Here is a 21,437-nt window from a genome sequence, read left to right on the forward strand (position 1 = left end):
TAATAGTAGTCCACTTATCCGGTTGTTAAATTCACCATCGAAAAGGAACGGAATGGCATATTATCTCTTTTGGACACAAACACCGTCAGAAACAACGACGGCACATCGAAAATAACGGTTTATAGTAAATCTACACATACAGACCACTACCTTGATTTTGACTCGTACCATCCATCAGATCAGAAACTTGGGGTGGTAAAAACATTACATCACAGAGCATAAGTCGTTACATCTGATCCAACAGATTTAAAACACGAAGTATACCGTGTCAGTGCTGCCCTCAAGAGGTGTCATTATCCGGAATGGGCGATTAAAAAGGTTTCGAACAGGCTCAACCCTTGTCCGAATGACAAGACTGTGGAAAGTATACCAACTGTGAGGATAGTTTCGAAAGGTAACATCGCCCTACCATACCTAAAAGAGACTGCCCAATGCCTGAAGCGCGTTTTCCAACGACACGAAATTAATGCGTGTTTCAAACCGTACCAGACCCTAAGACAAATGTTGGTTCACCCTAAGGATAAGACTGAAAAGAGAGATATTTGTGGACCTATCTATCACATTAAGTGTGAAGGACAGGGTGAAAGTCATGACATCATGACTATATTGTGGTAACGGAAAGGACACTGAAAGTGAGATTTAATGAGCATCGAAGACCGAGTTCAAGTTCGTCTGAAGTATCACGGCACATCCACATTATTTGCCCTGACCATACCATAAACTGGAACAAGCCTGGTTCGAGCGGGGGATTAAGGACTTGCTCTACATCCATGAGCACAAACCGGCGCTGAACAGCGACGGGGGCCGTTACAGCCTACCGCATATCTGGGACAATCTGTTAACATAACTCATCATTTCATCGAGCGATGTTAACAGTCAGTAGAGATTAAATCAGTCTGCTGATAAAGTCCTTAGCGTGAGGACGAAAGCTTCAGGTTAGCTTTCTCTAGTGTTTGTGCATGTAGTTGAAAAGTTGTAAAAAATTGTCAAATACGAATATTACTACACAGATAAGCTTTCAACAAAACATTATTTTTCTTGGTTTGCTTCTCTTACTTTCCCATTTGCGTGTATTACATGCATTTCTTTTTTCCTCTGGAGTTATTGGTACCTTTGTATATTAGTGGGTTCGAAGACAGAGGAAGGTTTGTCTGTAGGTTTACCGTTCACTGTATGCATATCCACTATATATATATATATATATATATATATATATATATATATATATATATATATATATATATATATATATATATATATATATATATATATATATATATATATATATATATATATAGAGAGAGAGAGAGAGAGAGAGAGAGAGAGAGAGAGAGAGAGAGAGATGTGTGTGTGTGTATCCCTCCTAAGATAGATTATTGATCGTCATCGTTTCTACTCAGACGGAAACGAAGACTCCACTGTTCGTGACTATGACTAATACAAGTCAGTTAAAATGCGTACCTGCAATATAATTCACAATCGCAGAGATATACCAGAAAACACCATATCAGAAATAAATTTAACTTGTATGAAGACTTAGCGTGATACAGCGAAGTATTGACAGGTCCATCACATTAAACTAGCCAGGAAGACAGAAATGTATCCAGTTCGATTGCGTCTTCCAAACTATATTCTGACTCAAGATATGCTAGTTAAGCCGGCTGTGTGCAAAACCGTAGCTAGCTAAAAGTACTAGAAGAATACGATAAAATTATTTCGGTACTTGCCTGAAGATAACATAGGTGTCAAGCAGCTTCGCACGGTGACAGACCAAACGACTCAATATATTCTGTGTCACCACTACCTGACTTGCTCACAATGGTGACCTTGTGCGTTCCAGAGCCATCAAAACATTTTCGATGTTGTCAAATCAGCACTCATCACACCCTATTTATGTTGGCATCTTTGGTGAAGACGCCGCGAAATACCCGATTTTATGTCGTTCAGCACTGTTTTGATGCCACTGTGACTTAGTGGCGTTGTGCTCTTGAATAATGCAGTCCTCGAGGCCTTTCAATAACATTTCTTCAATTTCGATGCAGAAAGATGAAGTACGATGCATTTTCCTGCTGCACTTTGGTTTTTCGTATTTGGTGCTTTGTGAACATGAGGTTATCACCGCCAAATGACAGCTAGTTTGCTGACGGCCTTATGAACAAGGGATTGCCTGCTGAACAGGCTGTTGAATTTATTTAAGAAGATCACGAGAGAGAGAGAATCTTCTTCACACGATACTCCTAATTTCTATGTAGAATGTTTAGACAAAGCTCTAGCAAAATATTTTGTTGTTTTTAGCCTAAGTACTCTAAACCTTACTGCCCTTTCCGCTATATGGCTGCTGCGGTTGGAAGAGTGACAAACACTAGCAATATTTTGGCACCAGCTTTGTTAGAAGATGCACGATCGCCTTGAGAAAGCAGCCATTAGGAGATAATACTTGGCTGATTAGTTTAAGGCCTTTGTCAACAATATGGGTTATGGTAAATTTAGCAATGGCTTTATGAACCGTTGAAAATGCTACCCTTGGCTGCTGAAACGTTAATCACACGACCTCATGTATTGCTTCGTGCCGTCTGAATCGACTGTTGATGTTATGGTGTTTGAAGAGCATTTACTGAAATGTAACTTGTCTTACATGATCACAGTCATCTTGACGCTGAGAGCATCTAGCGTGAGAAATCTGTCTGCAGCGATCATACCGTACACATTGCTGTTTGCAGCTAGATCAGGTACTAGGGTCCATCTGACTTCAAGATCAGCCATATACTGCTTTGTGTGCTCAAGATGCTTTGAAACGTCAAAATGAAAATTAGGATTCGAATTAGCGAATTAATCCAAGTTATTGGAATACCTATGACGACACACAGATACTTGTTTACGTAGCCTCTTGAAGCATAAAGTTCGCGTTCTCATAATGTTTACCAAAATCAGAAAAATTACATTCGATTTCACGCTGGTGATATTGTCTGCTGTTTACTGTAGCAGAAATCAGAGCCAGCCCCATGTAGTCAAATGCCTGGCTGCATTCCTCTTGGTCCCCATCGCATACAGCACTTTGAAAAGCTACAAATACGTACCTACGTAATTCGTTGCATGGCAACGTAGCTATTATCCACGTCGTAGATAACTGCGTTGCCATATACGTAACGCTCAAGTAGATTCGCATTTCCTCAAAATAATGTTCTTGCTGAATATAGACATCAGGTTATCTAATTCAAGCGTATGACAGATAGAAGGTGTTATCGTTGGCATCCAGAGAGGTAACGTTGCCAAAATAAATTTTGTCCGTTATTCACGCCCTTTGGATTATGCGTAGACGTTGCAGGATCGCATCTTTCCAAAACCAGTGCGTGCTTAACCCCTGTGAATACCATTTCGATCTCGACGCAAAGACCGAAAACAGAACTTAGAGGTAGAATTATACAAACTTCATTGTGACCGTTTTGGAGAGCGCGTCTGATGTTATAATCGAGTATTTCTGCTTGATATTTAGCACCAGCTCCAACTCTCCACGACAGCATAAGTAACATTTTGATCCATAATCTGTTTTTCATGATGTTGTTGTATTCAGCAGCTACTTCAGTTATAGCTGTTTTAACGGGCTGAAAGAGATTTTGTGCAACGTCGCGCTGAAATTCTTGCTCACCATTTTTTTTCGTGCAAGAACACAGTCACGTAATTGTTGCTGCTGCTCCACGTACTTTAGCATAGCATCATGGTTATCTTTTGGCTCATCTATTCTGGCATTAGGCATTATGCTATTGTTTGCAAAAACATGAGCCACCCACACATGCTGCTCTGCTGTGTATGTTCTCTGTTACATGTCTCCCATGTCGCGTATGTGCCACGTGTCAACATATTCATCCTGGCATATAAAATACGTAAAAGCCACGACAGTAATTTCATAGACTTTTTTTGCATTTCCATGTAACACCATGAAATTATGCTTTCTGCCGCATATAGTATAGTGATAGCGGTGCTTAATATTTGTATTCGATGTAACAGATAGTGGTATTAACGTAAACTCTAATACGAACAGTTTGTTTTCATTCGCGAGCAAGTGTGGTGCAGAGAGTTGCGTGGTGACACGTTTCCTTTAAAAGAAATGCACTTTATCGGAAGCATGTTTGGGGCAGGATTTGATACTGTTTCCATTTCTGATATACATAGCCGCTACAGTATTAATGAGCACAAGCTTACACAAAAAAAAAAATTCAACAGAGAAATGCTACCGCGTGTTATATATGGCACTTGGTTTTGCTATATTGATCTGCTAAGTAGAGGTAATATTGCACTCAACGATTTGATGAGAAACAAATATGCTGTGGAAGATGCGATATCATCTATTTGACGAATTATATAACGTAGCCGTATTTTCTATGAAGACCTTTCTTCAGAAACAATTGTAATTCTGCTTCAGTAGATTCGCCCAATTTAGCAATAGCATCCTATTATGTGATCCTCCTCATATCTACTGTAGTCTCTGCTGTTAAATGTTTCATAGTCTGGATAAAAACCAAGATGGCTGAGAGAATATTTCGGAAAACAGTGTGTCGACTGTATAATCCAAGGACTGAAATTTCTGAACCTGATAGCACCTCTGGCAAATAATAATCTGGTTGCTTGATGACATCTCTCACAAAGAGACGTTTGAAGTATAGGAGCAAAATTGTATTGCCGTCTACTATGAAGCCATCTGAAGCCGTATGTCTTTCTTATGTCAATGTCGTTGTCAATAATTTGTTCACCCATGGTGATGCTTTCCGATGACATGCTCAAATAATGTTCCCCAAAGACATGGCAAGGTTTCTAATATTGCTGCTTGCTAAGGCTTTTCTGGCTACATGTTCTTGTGATGGAGATAGGCACATGTATATATATTAAAGACTGTAACCAGCTCAGAGCCACCTACCAGGGTTGGTATAATCGAGTACCATTCTGCTGATTTCTGTTTCATCTGGTGCGCTGTCACGAATTTTCCTAAGACTGCGTTTAAGTCCATTATTTATACTATACGGTTTCTTTAATCAAGCATTAGTTTGCGTAAAACTGAGAGATGAAGCACTATCATTATAGCCATCATTTTGTGTAAAACCATTATATTGTTCCTTTTGTGATAATTTGCTGTTATTTTTGTTTCACCAAGAATATAAACAGCTATAAAAGATAGTATGGATAAAAGAGGATTATTTAGTCTCAAACACATGTTTTTTAAAAAGACTCTTCGGAGCTTTTTCCGATAACCAAAGTATGAAGACAAAATTCGTTTCCATAGCTGACTTGATGGCAGCGCTTACATCTGAGGATGAATTTGATTCTGTATGCTCTCTTGTTATTTAACACGGGAAAAGGGATGTTTGTCCTTGGAAAGATGCATATGTAGTCTAGGAGCCCTCTTTAATAATACTACTAGTGTATCTGTATTGTGCCTTAAACTGGATTATTTACCTATGTGAAAGGACGTATGGAATGCAATGATTTTGCATCAAACCCAAGCGAATCTGAAATTAACCTTCCTAAATGGCCATTATTTTTTTTAACTTACCTAACGACGTATAAACTATAAGATTTGTGGGATAGGAAATACATTAAAAATAATTTTTAAAAAATGAGTACTTCTCTTGGTGGGAATAATGTCAGTATCACAACGGTGTGGTGTGATAATTCATAGTTTCTAAAATTGTGCTAACTTAATATTGGGTGAGAATACTTTTAGCTGTTCTTATGCGGTTATTTTGGGATTCTAATGGCATATGATTGTCTACCCTTTTATTTGCTATTTTCTTAGCATTGTGGGGGATGATATGGAAGAAAGCAAACGGGGAAACATATCTGCTTACGGAAAGACTGAAGCCAGGTAATTATAGTTATATTGAACAAAAAGAAGTTAAATGCATAGACTCAATGTAGCACCCATTAAAATATTATCGACATATTAGGTGTTAGTACAGCACACGTTAACATGTTTCGCAATGTTATGTGTTTGTACAACATCCAGTAAAATAATTTGTTAGATGTAAGTACACTATCAGTTACTATAATTACCATGCTATGTGGTCTTACCCTACTCGACTCTATTAGAAAATTAACTTTGTTTAGAAATATTGTTTATTTTTGGAGTATCAGTCAGGAAGAAAAAAAGAATCATTTATTCTAGATTTATTGATATGTCTATAGAGATTTGTCATCTTTTTATAAGTAAAAGAAGATGGACAGATTTTTTACATACGCAATGGAAAAAATACAGTCATTCATAAACACACACACACACATACACACACACACACATACATACATACATACATACCATACATACATACATACATACATACATATATTGTGGTAAATGAGACTCTCTTGCAAATTAATAAATCATGTATGTAAACACTGTACTTTTGTTTGTTAAGTATAATGGGGATATTGATCTGAATGCAACATAAAAGTAGGACTGGTATCCACAGAATATCTATCTGTGAGTTCCCACCATAAAGGCTATATATTTTATTATTTCCGATTTTTGTAAATTATCCCCATGTCTCTGACCAATTTGAATACTTGCCCTGAAATAGCTCTTGATTCAACTCAATCCTAGCACTTTGATCATAGTGAACGTCATTTGCTTTTATTGTTTTACGGGTTGATTGTGGTACATAGAGATGCTGACAATATACATACATATATCTAGATCTTTCCATGCATTATTCGACGACACATTCGGGTATATTTTGCTGGCAGGTGTGTGCGTTAAAGACAAGCAAATAGGGTGTTTGTTTTGCAATGACAACAAATCTACCATTGATAAGTAAGAGTACATAATACAAATTTAGACAATATTATAATGGAATATGACAATGTGAATTGTTTCATATAATATTGCTTCTCTTCATAAACGTACCTTTTCAAAACAGCATACAAAACCCAAAAATTGATTCCGTATAATGTTTAGCTTTTTAGAATAGGTCATAGAAATTAGGATCTGAATTTTTACAATCATTATTACTCAAATACTTCGAGTGACTAATTCGTTATTGCAAATAAGTTATTTGTTTCAGGCAACATTGATCTTCCGACTGATATTTTCGTAGTTTTGAGGTGAAAAAAAAATAACACATTGGTCTCCAAATCATTCATTTTAGATGTGGACAAATCTTGCTTTTACTGAAGAACAAAGGGTGCATTTTCATGGACAGTCGGGCTTTAAAAAAATTTGTGCAAAGAAAATACATAGATGAGGGTACTGGAAAGATTTAAATTTTTAAAGACTGGCGTTTTCACCAGCGAGTGAGCTGTACATTGTTCTGGCATTTTAAATGTTCTTCATCCATTGTGTCTTCTTGTTTTAATAGAAATTCCTGCATACTGGAAACCCGTTTGGTGGTGAGGGCACCAATGTTAATGACTCATTTAATAATAGGCGCATTCCTTCTATATTGTGTACCTCCATGTGACAGTGCATAAGCCATAGTCCTGGGTTGTCTGCACGGAAGCGAACGACCGCATAACCGCCAGAAGGAACTATTAACGTATCCTTAAGTGGGGGTCTTTGGACTTTAAGACCAGGCACATTTCCTTGTAGCCACGAGAGGTCCGACCAGGTTGCCTTATTGCAGTGACTTTCTTCCCTATTTATGTTTCCCCTACAATCGACATCCATATTTTCTCCAATATTTTTAGCCGTTATGTTATTGTACTGGCCGTAACCCATTTTCATCACATAGAAAGAATGTCCGTGAAGGTGTATTGGATGTGGCTGGCCCTTTCCTAAACCCATGTTCGTAAAAACAAGTTGCACGACATTGCCATAGGTAATATCAATTGAGTGGGTGCACGTGCACACTCTGTCCTCTCCACAAGTTGGCACATCACAAGAGAAAATCCCTTCCGTGGGTTGAGTAAGAGCCGAAACGGTTGGTGATTTAAACACTTTACCGTTAACAGAAGCAGGATTTTGGCCAGGTATACCAAAATTCAAAAAATGCTCCTCAAAATTATATCCATAACTTCTCGGAGGAGGTTCGTTCCAGGGAGCACCGTTCAAGTCATTGAAAGTTAGACAGTCTGTATAGTGAGAAGGTGGATAAAGTAGATAGGGACAGTTAGCCACTAAACACCGACTAGAGGCAGAACACGTCATACGCGAAGTAGTTGGTTCAGCGATTGGAGCTCCATGATACCTGAGAATAGCCTCTGTTCTATGGTTTTTATCTATCTCTAAAGTATGTGCTCTTATCCAGTAATTAGAAACTGCCTGATTCGCTACTAAAATGAAGTCGAAAGATTCTCCAGGATTGATGATGAAAGACTCAACCTTGACGGGTTCCAGGTCATGACCATCCGAAGCAACAAGAAGAATTGAATGGTGGTCCACAGAAATTCTAAAAGCAAGCATGCTTCCGGCACCTATCACTCTGAATCTATAAGACCGTCCTCGGTACACATTGAATACCTCCAACGGTGCACCATTATGGTTTCCCGTTACGGGATCATGAAATCTTCCTCGTCCATTAATCAGACCAGAATGAAATTGAACCTTGTCAAACTCCGTCCCGTCAATAGACTTTGAAGGAGTAACAGGTGTTCTTCCCTGATAGAGACCGTATTTATCTTTAATGTAGGACAGTAGTGAATCCATGTCATGATTATATTCAGTGATAGACATGATATGTTCGTCTTCCCTGTGATACTTCCTTTCACGAATGATCAATGCACCGAATATACCTATTGTCCTTTGTGTGCCTAAATGGGAATGGTACCAGTGGGTCCCTTTTGGTTCTGCTTTGAACCTATAAGTAAACGTTTGTCCAGGAAGGATTGGGCATTGGGTTATGAACGGAACACCATCCATCCAAGGAGTTCCCTTCTGAAAGAGACCATGCCAATGTATTGTAAGTCCTTCATTTATCAATTTGTTTGTCACATGGACAATGACTATCTGTCCTTCATACACAATAATTGGGGGACCTGGCATTTTCCCATTCACTGCTCCGGTCAGCCTCGGATTCTCCCATCCATCCGCAGTAATTACATCTTCTACGTTAATTGGAATTGCGTTTGACGTATCGATCACATCGTATTTATAAAGCTTCCCGTCCTTTGGATATACAAGGTCACCATTTCTCATCATAGTCAATCTGTGGTCAACCTCCAGGAAAAATTCACAAACAGTATCCATCATCGTGCAGGCATGACCCTGTGCAATATTATCCATAGCGGCCACTAAGCCGAAGATGAATAACCACGAAGCCATTAAAGGAATCTACAAAAGAAAATAAAATAACATCATTTAAACTTGTGCAAATTCTCCTGAAAGATTTTTTGTTTTTCTCGGTGAGATTTGTTTATATCTAAACAATTATATAGCCATCAAAGTAAGAGATTATTGATCTAAAATAAGGAATATGCATGTGGTACCAGTGAATTTATTTAAAAACAAAGAGTGTAACTGATTGGTGTAATTTGATTTTTATTGAGTACATCCAGTATAAACATAGAGTTTAACCGATTGATGTAATTTGATTTTATTTGGGACATCTAGTACAAACAAAGAGTATAACCGACTGGTGTAATTAGAATGTATCGGGTACATCTAGTAGAAACAAAGAGTGTAACCGATTGGTGTAAAATGATTTTATAGGGAACATCCAGTATTAACAAAGAATGTAACCGATTGGTGTAATTTGATTTCATTGGAAACATCCAGTATTAACAAAGAATGTAACCGATTGGTGTAATTTGATTTCATTGGAAACATCCAGCATAAACAAAATGTGTAATCGAGTATTGTAATTTGACTTTTTGTTATGATAAGGTTGAAAACGTTGAACATACAAAATAAAATTAAATTTATCAGTATTCGTGTTCATGTTCCTCGCCTGTACATCAATCACCCATCACTGACCTAGCACTCACCTTAAAACTGACTAAAGGTAGAGTGTATCAGTTCTAGTTTTCAAGCAGCAGGGTGTTTATCAAATTGGCAGTCATTATACGAAGATTCCTTACATAGACAGGTGTTGAAATTAATGAAGAGAAAACCTTGACGTACGTCATTTAGTCCAAATTCATCATCAACCTAAGTTTTTTCCAGATTTAAATTGAGGATGTTAAATGTCCAGTCAGTTGGAGTATTTCCCAAAGTAGAAATCATGAATTTAACAAAACGTTTAACCATGTGTCACAAAACAACCCAAAGATAATTATGTCAGTAAACTTCTTTTGCCTACAAATTCAACCCATTTTTAATTTAGGTTATAAACATAATTGATCTGCAATGTATGTAGATGAAATACGGATTATCTTCAGAACATTTATATATTATCTAATTCTTGTTTAAGTTAAATTTTGCGGCATTTTAAAATATTTTGTAGAATTATACCTATTTGGTCTTTTGAGCTAACCACTGAGTTATTTAGTCTCCTTACGTATTGTAATTATTTGTCCGAGTCATCTCTCTCTCTCTCTCTCTCATAGTTCCATAAGGAATTTCCGTTTAGGTTCTTCTTGTTTATTCCATATTATCCACGAATTGCTTTATTGACATGTGATTCATTAACCATCAGAAATATATCGACATGTGAATAATAGAAACAAAGTCCAAGATTCAACAAAATAAAGATAAAAGCAAACAAAAAGTACCAACAAATAGTACTGTAAAAGCATATATTATGGATAAATTAATAAAACCGGCGATGTTATAGCTCCTATCAAACAGTGGCAGGGGAGCACAAGGTTACAGGTTTCTTTGAAGCTGATACCTCCAGACCTCGTCCACAGTTTGCCTAATCAACATATTAAAGTTTATAATCATATGCATTGTCTATAATTCGACTTTTCAACATAGTGAAGTTTATAGTCTTTGGGCCTCATCTGAAGCTTAGCTAATCCACATAGTGGGGTTTATAGACCATGGGCCTTGTCCATAGCTTGACTAATCAACATTGTAAAATGTATCACCGCAGACCTAGTCTTTAGCTTGACTAATTAATATAGGTACAACACCTGTGAAATATCTCAGCTACGAAGTGTGCAATACATAAAAAGCACCTTATCTTTAAAACTGTTGATTTAGATTGTATAATCATTAAGATTTATCTTGAAGCCAGATCCTAATCTGCTTGGAACAATTTGGGGGGTTTTGTTTGTTATGGGGGTCTGAAAGGTCATAATAATTATAAAACCTGTAATCAATTCCGATAGCATATGCTATACGAAGTTGCAATCGCATGTAAAAGGTGGCAGAGCACTATGCCTTGTAATATCCACTCATTTCTCAGTATCCCGTGTTTTAAGTTTAGAATGACTGCAAGATTTATCTTAGCATACTCAGAGACGAAACAAAATGTAAATACAGTACGGAACAAAACACAGACAGTCAAGTCGTAGATTTTAAACAGCCAAGAAGGCCACACAAAGGTATGTTCTGTAAAAGAATGGAGGTTGATTAGTAGTGATATTAGTGTAAGACAGTGAGGTGTTGTTTATCTATCCAATAGCATAATTTTGCTAACCCCAACCATCTTGTCATTGGTGTAGTAAAATCACCAACCCATCTTTAAGTGTGTATTGGTATTCATTATGGCACCATGTACAAATAAATCAAGTTTTGTACTTAAATTGGTATTCAATCTGAGAATGTATGGCACCATGTACAAATAAATTAAGTTTTGTACTGAAATTGGTATTCAGTCTGAGAATGTATGGCACCATGTACAAATAAATTAAGTTTTGTACTTAAAATTGATATTCAGTCTGAGAATGTATGGCACCATGTACAATTAAGTTTTGTGCTTAAAACTGGTATTCAGTCTGAGAATGTATGGCACCATGTACAGTTAAGTTTTGTACTTAAAATTGGTATTCAGTCTGAGAATGTATGACACCATGTACAAATAAATTGTTTTGTATTTAAAACTGGTATTCAGTCTGAGAATGTATGGCACCATGTACAAATAAATTAAGTTTTGTACTTAAAATTGGTAATCAAAACAGTTTCGATTATGCAAAAGAGTGAGGTTGGAAATAATCTCTTGTGACTCATATAAACATCGATGTTAGCGAAGCAGGACTGGATAAGGTGCGGTATTATATAAAAGACGTGCAATTCGCGAACGACCTTTTTCTACGCTATTGAGGAATGCATAGAAGAGCTGAAACAGTTGGAAAGTTAATTTCAAACATTATAAATGAATTCAGAGAAAAGCTAAAATAAATGAGAGCTGAAGTGAAGATAGCAAGGGTGCATGTGAGGTTTCTGTCCGATAAGTGTGATGAGCTGGATGTGATCATCAACCTCAACCCGAACTCTATCAAAGGTTAGAAGCAGAGGTACAAAGAAAGAAGATAATCCGGCAGCCGTTATCAATCAACCTCAACCCTGTAGAGATACACAAGAAAAAAGGCAATTCGGCAGCCTTTATTAATCACCCTTAACTCTGTAGAGGTACACTAGAGCCAAGATAGACATACAGCCTGTCTTAATATCAGCCCTGAATCCATTAATTAATATCCTTTGTTTTCTTCGGGTTATTTTGGCAATTTGATCCCATTAAAGTTTGTTATGGTATGTATGTATGTATGTATGTATGTATGTATGCATGTGTGTGTGTGTGTGTGTGTGTGTGTGTGTGTGTGTGTGTGTGTGTGTGTGTAGGTAGGTATAGGTAGGTATTTCCTCTCAGCAAATTTCCTATATAGCTGTTCTGTATTTAACGGTCACATGTCTTCTGTTGTGAGTGGCAGATGTTTCCTACCCAAACAATTGTTTCACCCTGGAGATTATCAGCAGTGAGCCAATTCAAACGTCTTTTGTTTGATGAGCTGTTTAGATAAAAGTATATTAAGAGATATCGATTTTGAAGTGTTTCATATCTATCTTGCACTTTAACCTACTCCAGTAACACTCTCAGTCAAAGTCAAAGGTGTCAATATATTGGCTTCGAAAGCAAACCGCTTTTTCTCTATACAAGACAGGATCGAAGCAATTCATTTGCACGATGGTGGGAGAAGAAGTTGTGTAGTCACAGCAGAAATGGAGGACACCTTCTAAACTAATATGACGAGTATAGTTAGATATCTTCACAGGAGTAAGATGTGTGTGTGTGTGTGTGTGTGTGTGTGTGTGTGTGTGTGTGTGTGTGTTGAGCTTTGGGGCTTGTCTTAAGGGACCACATCTGTGGCAGTTGTCCATCTTGATGAAACTCAGGACATGGCCAATTTGAGTACATGGTGTTTATAACAAATTGTTATTTTTTGGGTGAAAGTAAAGGTCTGTCAACATAGATTAAGCTGTACTGCCTACCAGCTAAACAAACGAAAATTTTAAAGTTGGTCATTGCGGCCCTCTATTATCAGTCATTCGGAATATGAATCTGTTTGACTACATTCTCCTGAACTTCTCGTCAAGATTTTATATGTGTTTTCCTGAAATTCTTCATCACTTTACCTCTTGGAAGAGGAACGAGCTGCAGATCTTGGGTGTTTATTTTATTAAATATTGCATCGAAAAAAGTCTAACAGAATCTCTATAAATTCTCAACGAAAATGCTACAGACAAAAATAATACAAAACGAATAGACAACTTTCATTTTTTAAGAGAAATGAAATATAATATTATTTGTTTGCAGGACATCCATATTAATGAATTGTACATATCTAAAATATATTTCCTCAAGTATTTATTTAATTCTGTTTAATAGTATAGAAACATTCGAGTTAACGTTATTCAGACTATGGAGTAAAAAATAATGCTAATCCTTATTTTTACAGAATGCTGAAACATTAAAAAGATCCTAACCAAATGCTAATTTTTGGGATGATTGGAATTTAGTATTAGACCCTGCTCTGGTTTTAAAAATTATGTGAGTGTTCCCAATTGTAATTCCACTAAAACGGTTTTGATTTGATGAAAGAAAACAATTTGATTGATATTTCCAGACACTGCCATGAATGTGAATGCTTATTTACATAAAGAAGAAACAATCCTAACCTTCAAGCAGGTTTCGACTATTTTGTGTTATCTGGTAACCATGTACGTTACTTCTGGAACACACCCATTGTGTCACCATATAGAAGTAATCATTCTGCAGTTGTTCAAAACTTAATTTACGGGAGTAAGAAAGGGGTAAAAGTTTAACCAAAATTTAATAATTCTCATTTACAACTGAAAGAATACAGGATCCTCGTCAATTGATGTTTAAAATATGTGATTATTACATACCGAAAAAAGAGGATACTGAAAATGATATTGATATTGACGAACTTTCATATCCATATCGAAAATTTTATATTGATAATCGATTATTTTTGGTAATATTGCTTCTTATAATAAAAGGTTACATAGTATAATATGGATCAAAAAAGAAGATAATATCGAACAAGAAAGAAACGAAAATCAGCTTGAAATGGAAAATAATTTACCACAAACGAAATAAATCAAGGTTTTATTAATATCAGTAATAACACAGTAAGACAGCTAGAAATTAAAAGATTATCTTTATCTACTTATTAACTTTTATTGATTTATATATTGATTTATTTATTGATTTATTTATTTATTGATTTATTTACCTAATTCCCATTAGATTTGAAGAAGAGAATCAATACAATTTATATGCATAGAAGATTCAAATGAGAAATTCTGATATTTAATTTATGAAACGAGTTGAATATTGTCCGGCGCTTGCGAGGCTCGCAAAAGCTGGACATTATTCAACGAGTTTCACAAATTTAATAATAAATCATTATCCATCTGATATTCTTTTATCACATTGTTTTTATTCCAGTGCAGATTATTTAGACAGAAAGAATTTGTTGTGCGTAAAAATAATAGTCCCAAACAAAGTTGAACTGCTATTAAAGTTTAAAAGTAGATTATACTTTTCTTGCAAACGATAACTCAAAGAACAAGCGTCCTTAATAATAAACAAAACATTTTACATAGGCAAAAACAATTTTCAACACAGAATGTTCAATGAGTTTGATGTTACATTGTTTGATCCAGTACCCGTTAGAGTTACCGATCAATGCTTACGTAACGTAAAGTGTCACTTTCACAACCGAACATCACATTGTTGCGATATTCATGTGAAATGAGGATTACTGGATGCAGAAATTCCCAGTATTTGATTTAGAACAGTAGACTATATAAGATGTAAAAAAAAAATCATTTTGAGTCGGAATTGAATCACATATTAGTAGAGTAACACGTAAATATGATGTGGTTGGAGAAACTTCTGTCAGTTTGGAGACCAGTTAATGTCCACATTCTACTGTGAACAGAGGTGGGTTTATTTACTTCTGTAAATTAACTTTTAAACCACGCTTGAATATAGGGCGGATTCCATACGACAGGTATACCGACCCGCCCTCCCACTCCACACACCCGATATCAACTGAGCAATACCCGTAGTTATACTTGACGCTGCTGAGTTTTAGCCATGTTATGATACATTAGACATAACATAACAAGCCTCTGTGGGGGTAAATTGGCCATAATCAGACAGACGAGACCATTTTCCCCCAATTCCTTTCGTGACTCGAGTCGAAAAATAACCGCCAAAATGTTCATTAAAAACAACACTTTCCAAAAGGTGGGGTTAAAAAAAAAGTTTTCCACAATCACAGCCAATCAGTGAAGAGAATACGGCACAATAATTTAATAAGCTTATTTGGATCAATCAGAATCACATAAAGTGATATGTTAACATGCTGTAAGATCAAAAGTATTAAACTGTACACACTATAGGTGAAGTGTACCGACTATGTGATACACATTTGTATGGAATTTTGGACCAAATAGAATTAAACGTAACACAGTCATAAGAATAAAAAATATTTGATCTCGTTGAATTTAAAAAATCACTGAAATTTACTTGGCTACAGCGAGTTAATAATAGCATAAATTGACCCATCTTACAATCATGGATGTTTCACAAGAATTTTCTATAGATAAGAGAAACTTTTCACACGTTAGTCCTACAGCAAAACAATCCATTCATGGATGATGTTTTAATAGTTTGATCCTCTTTTATAGATAAGGTTGAAATCTATTTCATAAGTGAGACTTTATTTTGTCCACTATTGCTAAAACGTATACATGCATACAGACTATAGTTTTTTTTATAATAATAATTTTATAATTTTAAACGAAGATGGTCCATTCTTGTCCTTAAATAGCCTGATAAAATACCATTATGTGAAAGGATATTTCAAGATTACCTTACATTTTAAAATAATGCCGTACGACTGGAAACAAAAAGAACAATTAAGGAACCAAAACATAGTGCTAATACATAATTACATACTATAGGTTTGTTTTAAAAGCCTCATATAACTCTCTCTCTCTCTCTCTCTCTCTCTCTCTCTCTCTCTCTGACTATGTCATGCGATACTATGTATGTCTTTAATCGTATACATAATGGAAGACCCAGATGATAATACCTTTTAGGGATTTGTATTTTCAAACTGCTCTTCTTATTCACTTTACAACCTTGATATGTTATATAAATGTGTATCTACTATGCGATGATCAAAGAACCCATACCTTGGCATCGCATGTCTATTTAAACAGACAACAGGAAACAGGAAATACATGTTTAAATGGCACGTTTATGTAATTGTTCACTTGACGTACAAGCATGAGATCCGGCTTTCAGGGTTATGTGGTAAATGTCAACTACGTGGTGATATATGTATATAACACATAGGTAAATTTCCCAATGTAAAGTTCTCATAACGTTTATTGTGAAATGATGAATTAGTCACAAAGTATACTGAATTCGATTCAATTTATCCAGTCATACCATTTACAGTAAACATGAATTTATTAAAAACTAGCTACTGAGGTTAAGATTAGTATAATGTACATATACATAACTTTTAACCTTGCCGTCTTTGAGTCTATATTATACATTACGTATATGTACTTTTACCATCGTCATTCGGTTGATGGGTACGTACGTGCGTGTGACTTGCTTTGGGTGTGGTGTTGTACGGCTTAAAAACACTTTGAAAGGCATATCGGGCCGAGGGAAGTAAACTGTTTGTCAAAGGACACACCACTATGTCCAACGCCACGCCACGATAACCCATTCTGGTGATTCTAATGTGGGAATCAAACCCATGCCCTGCTGGTTTAACATTGTAACTGATGTACGTGCAGATATGTGTCTGTATTGAGAAACACAGACATGCACATGCATGTATTTCAGAAAGAGAAAGACATTCTATTTTTCGTAAGGTGGTAAATATATGGCATGTGCCATAGTGACATTACAGCAGATTTGTCTTGATGATATAGCATATACAAAACATCATCAACTTTAGGACAGAATCCACAAATTTACTGCCTGTCATTAACATGGCCTGTATGCATAGTAAATGTCAATGGCTACGTAAAAGACAGAATCCACAAATTTACTGCCTGGCATTAACATGGCCTGTATGCATAGTAAATGTCAATGACAACGTAAAACCAGAGACCGAGGTGGTAGGTATCATAGTCTGCCCATAAACAAGAGTTATTTAAAACACATGCACATATTTACACAGATCATGCATCGATGACAAAATGAAACTATAAATGTCTTGCATTATTGTTTTGTAAATTGAATAGTTTATTAGTCTTATTGTGTACATTTCTGAAATAAAAAATTGACTGAAAAAGTGATGACCTGGGGATAATGGCATAATCCACTGTTCGTGCTATTAAGAAGAAATAAATTTCCAGGAACTAAATTTATAAAAGAAAATATGTAGACAAAAGGAAATACGTATTTTTAAATAGCACTTACATGTAATTTTGCATATGACGCAAAAGCTGAGATACGGCTTTATGCTCTATTTGTCATTTGTCTACCACGTTGTACATGAATATGATTTATTGCACACAGGTATATGTCCAAAGGTAAACTTTACAAAACATTTATTTGGAATTAATAATTTGATTAATAATTAAAATGTGCATTAATAATTTAGTCAGAAAGTATATTTAGATTCAGCTCCAATTTATGAAATGATATTATTTAGAAAATACAGAAAAATTTAATTTATTTAAAAAGGGTTATTGTGGTTTACCTATAGTTTCATATACATGTACAACGTTCAACCTAGCCACTATGTTTCTTTAATATAATGTATTACCATAAATGTTAACAAACAGTGGTGGCCTACAAGTTATCGCAGCTTAGAATATGCCCTTCCCGTACAATCGATACTAAATGTATATGGAAAGCGGCAGTAAATTAACTTAAATAAGCTCGTCCCGTACAAACGATAAACAATTTACATCCATAGCGGCAGTAAATTAATATGATATCAAGTAATTTAATGTAAATGTCACGTTTGCTTAGCACCCAGCTAAAGTCATGTATAAGCTACAATCTACCTGTCTTGGGAATATTAACGCGGACTTGTGTTTGATCTCTGAAGATTGAAGGGTAAGTGTTGAACTCTTACGCAAGGTTACCATGACCAGCCAGAGACCGGACATTTGAGTCAGCGAAGACGACCGGTCGCGTCACTTAACAAAGGCTTTCCGTTATCACACCTATAGCTTTAAGGTTTAATGTTAGTTCAAGGATCAAAAGAAAAGTCCACGGGGTGAACGGTCCGTGTTCTTATCCGTCCAAACGTTGACAGACGGCGAGAGGGGCAAGTTTGATATCCAATCAAAATCGAGACAAAGGGCGTGATTACAATTCAGACCCGAATGATACCTGCCGAAATCGTAATTAGTAATTTATTATTCGCCTTGAAGGATTGCAAATCAATAGGGTTTAATGTGAGATAGAAGCCACTCGTAATTCGGCGGCAGAACTTAGAGGTAGATTCTAAGGAAAGACAAAGCTTCGAAAAGGTCAGTAAGTTATTTACTCGATTTTTGCAGAATATTACGGCATCATAATTATAATTTTTGTAGTATGTACACTTATTTGCTAGGATAGTTTAGTATGTTGAATTACCTTTGTAGTGTTTAATTTACATGCGTATTTGAGAAATGAGCTGGAGTCTTACGTGCAGAATTATTATATGCGAGGCGGAATTATATAGATTGTTAGCTTGTGGTCAGAATTAATTTTGTGTGAGATGAGAGAGCTAAGGAAAAAGATTGTATCGTCCTTGTATTTTCACAGGAAGCTTTTTTTTTAGCGGACAGACAACTTCCGGTTCCGTTGGGTCCCTGGTCTTCAAGAGTTGGTGACGGAATTGAGACTGTAGCCGAGACAGTCGAAGTCGACAGAAGCGCAGTCACGAGAGAGAAAGTGGAGGAGAAGGAGGAGAAGGAGTCAAGAGCAGGTTTAAGGAGGAGAAAGAATTAGGAGAAAGGTCGGGGACGAAAAGGAGAAGGAATTGGGAGTACCCCACACCAACCGTGTAGTTTGTCACAGTAAACATGCACGATTCATGCATAATATGAGAGAGAGAGAGAGAAAAAGAGAGAGAGAGAGAGAGAGAGAGGAATACATTAAAAAATTAATGATAAAATTATGATTGTGACAGAAGTCGAATAAGAGTCATACACCAAAATGAATTCATTGGCTAAGAATTAAGAAAATCGTGTCTTTCTCAATTAAAAATATCAATAATTAATTGAATAAGATAAATCTAAAGCAAAATCTTTATTTAACATATGTTTTGAACATGTCAAATAAATTATTAATAACATTCCCTGTAAAGGCAGATGATCTGTATACAAATTATTTGTAGTCAGTCGTATATGGAGATTATTTTAGATTATGAACCATTTACTTATGATTTTCGCTGTAGTATTTGCAGGTAAATATGTAATGGCATGCATTTGTTATATCAATTCCAGAATCACACAATGGATAATCTCTCTAATGATTAGAATATGAATCATTATTTAACTTACTACAATTATTTCTAATTTTATCATGCAGAATAGAACGAAAAACATTGGTACGTATTAGTGTTTTCTTAATGTCAATTTACTTCTGAAGATAGAATAGTTACTTTCACTTTTTATTGAATTTGGGAGTGGGCTCCAAACATGAATAGTAAATGAAGGGATGAGTTTCTCCTCATTTCGAGTCTGGCATCAATACCATTATTATTATTCCTATTTCTTATACTTAACCTGTTCATCTCGCCAACCAATGGTGGAAGAATGCCAGCAGAATAAGAAAAAGAAACTCTGAGTACAATTTTATGAAAGGAAAACAGTTTGTGTAACTTTATTTTATCTGCCAAGGTAGACCAACAGTTTCTTCATAAATCTTAGGACACGAGACACCTCAAGTAAGCCCAGTTACAATTATCCCTGCTTCTAATTGTACTTTCTCTAATTTGACAGAGTTTTCGACCGAACAACCATCGCATATAAAGTCAGCATATTCTAGTAGGACACACCAGGATGTCCAAAGACACACCACGATAACCCATTCAGGTGTTTCCAGTGTGGGAATTAAACCCCTGCCCTGCTGGTTAAACTATAACTGATGTTCGTGTAGATGTATGTCTGTATTCAGAAACATGTGTGTATGTCAGAATGAGAGAGAGAGAGAGAGACAGAGAGAGAGAGAGTATTATCTACCTTTTTCTTAAGGCTCCTGAAAAATGTATCAGATTGCAAGAGCTTTTAAATTTATAGCAGTGTAGCGTTCATAATAAATGGCAACGTTAACGTGACTCCGTCAAAGAAGGTAACCAATCAAAGAGACAAGTGATTTGGTTGGTTGATTTATATCTTTACTTCCTCCTTATTATTAATTATACAATCAATCAAACACAATACGTGAAAGAATCCAAATGTGTCAATTAAATTTTAGACAAAATAGTCTCGGCTGACCATATTCCCTTGTTAACTCAGCTAAACGTATATCTCACATCAAGTTTGGAAATAAATAATAAGAAATTAAACAGCAATGTAAAAATTATGAATAGTAACGTCATTATTTTACACGTTGTCGCTGGAGAATTGTCAGGGACATAAAAATAGAATAATAGAATAACTATGACAGCTGTGAGAGTGAAATAGAGAAAGAAGTTTTACTTCACTAACTTGGTTAATTAAATCAGTAAATATGGGCAAAGAAAGAATCAAAAAATGAGTATGGTATAGCGTCATCTTGTAATGTACTCTATTCTAGTTTCAAACAAGTTTTAGGAACACGAATCTATATATATATATATATATATATATATATATATATATATATATATATATATATATATATATATATATATATATATATATATATAGGGGTGGGGTGTTTATTTATATATTTGTATGTATGTATGTATGTTGTGGGTGCGTGAAGAATTCTTGATATTTAAAAAAAAAACTTAAAAGAATTGCCATAGCCCTGCTATTGTGAAATATTGAATAGAAATATATATGGAACACTTGCTTATAAACTGTTATTCAATGATTCAAATTTATTTTCAAATAAAGTACATTTTGTAACTATAATAAAGGA

The 21,437-nt window shown here is 35.6% G+C and overlaps 1 protein-coding gene across 1 annotated transcript; it reads right to left on the bottom strand.

Moving 5' to 3' along the window:
• Nucleotides 1-6,144: 6,144 nt before the first annotated feature.
• LOC149803852 (multicopper oxidase 3-like) lies at nt 6,145-20,626 on the bottom strand. Its single transcript, XM_089953670.1, has 2 exons — nt 20,552-20,626; nt 6,145-9,256 (listed from the first exon to the last, which is right to left on the bottom strand). Exon 2 carries the CDS (start codon nt 9,245-9,247, stop codon nt 7,340-7,342), a length of 1,908 nt encoding a protein of 635 aa, XP_089809796.1. The 5' UTR covers nt 9,248-9,256; nt 20,552-20,626; the 3' UTR covers nt 6,145-7,339.
• Between the last annotated feature and the right edge of the window lie 811 nt (nt 20,627-21,437).

Source organism: Sinohyriopsis cumingii, chromosome 3 (assembly GCF_028554795.1).
Source record: "Sinohyriopsis cumingii isolate HCF-2022 chromosome 3, ASM2855479v2, whole genome shotgun sequence".
NCBI classification, from domain to species: domain Eukaryota; kingdom Metazoa; phylum Mollusca; class Bivalvia; order Unionida; family Unionidae; genus Sinohyriopsis; species Sinohyriopsis cumingii.

Coding starts and splice junctions, on each gene's coding strand:
- LOC149803852 (XM_089953670.1), bottom strand. CDS start 9,247: ATGGCTTCGTGGTTATTCATCTTCGGCTTAGTGGCCGCTATGGATAAT.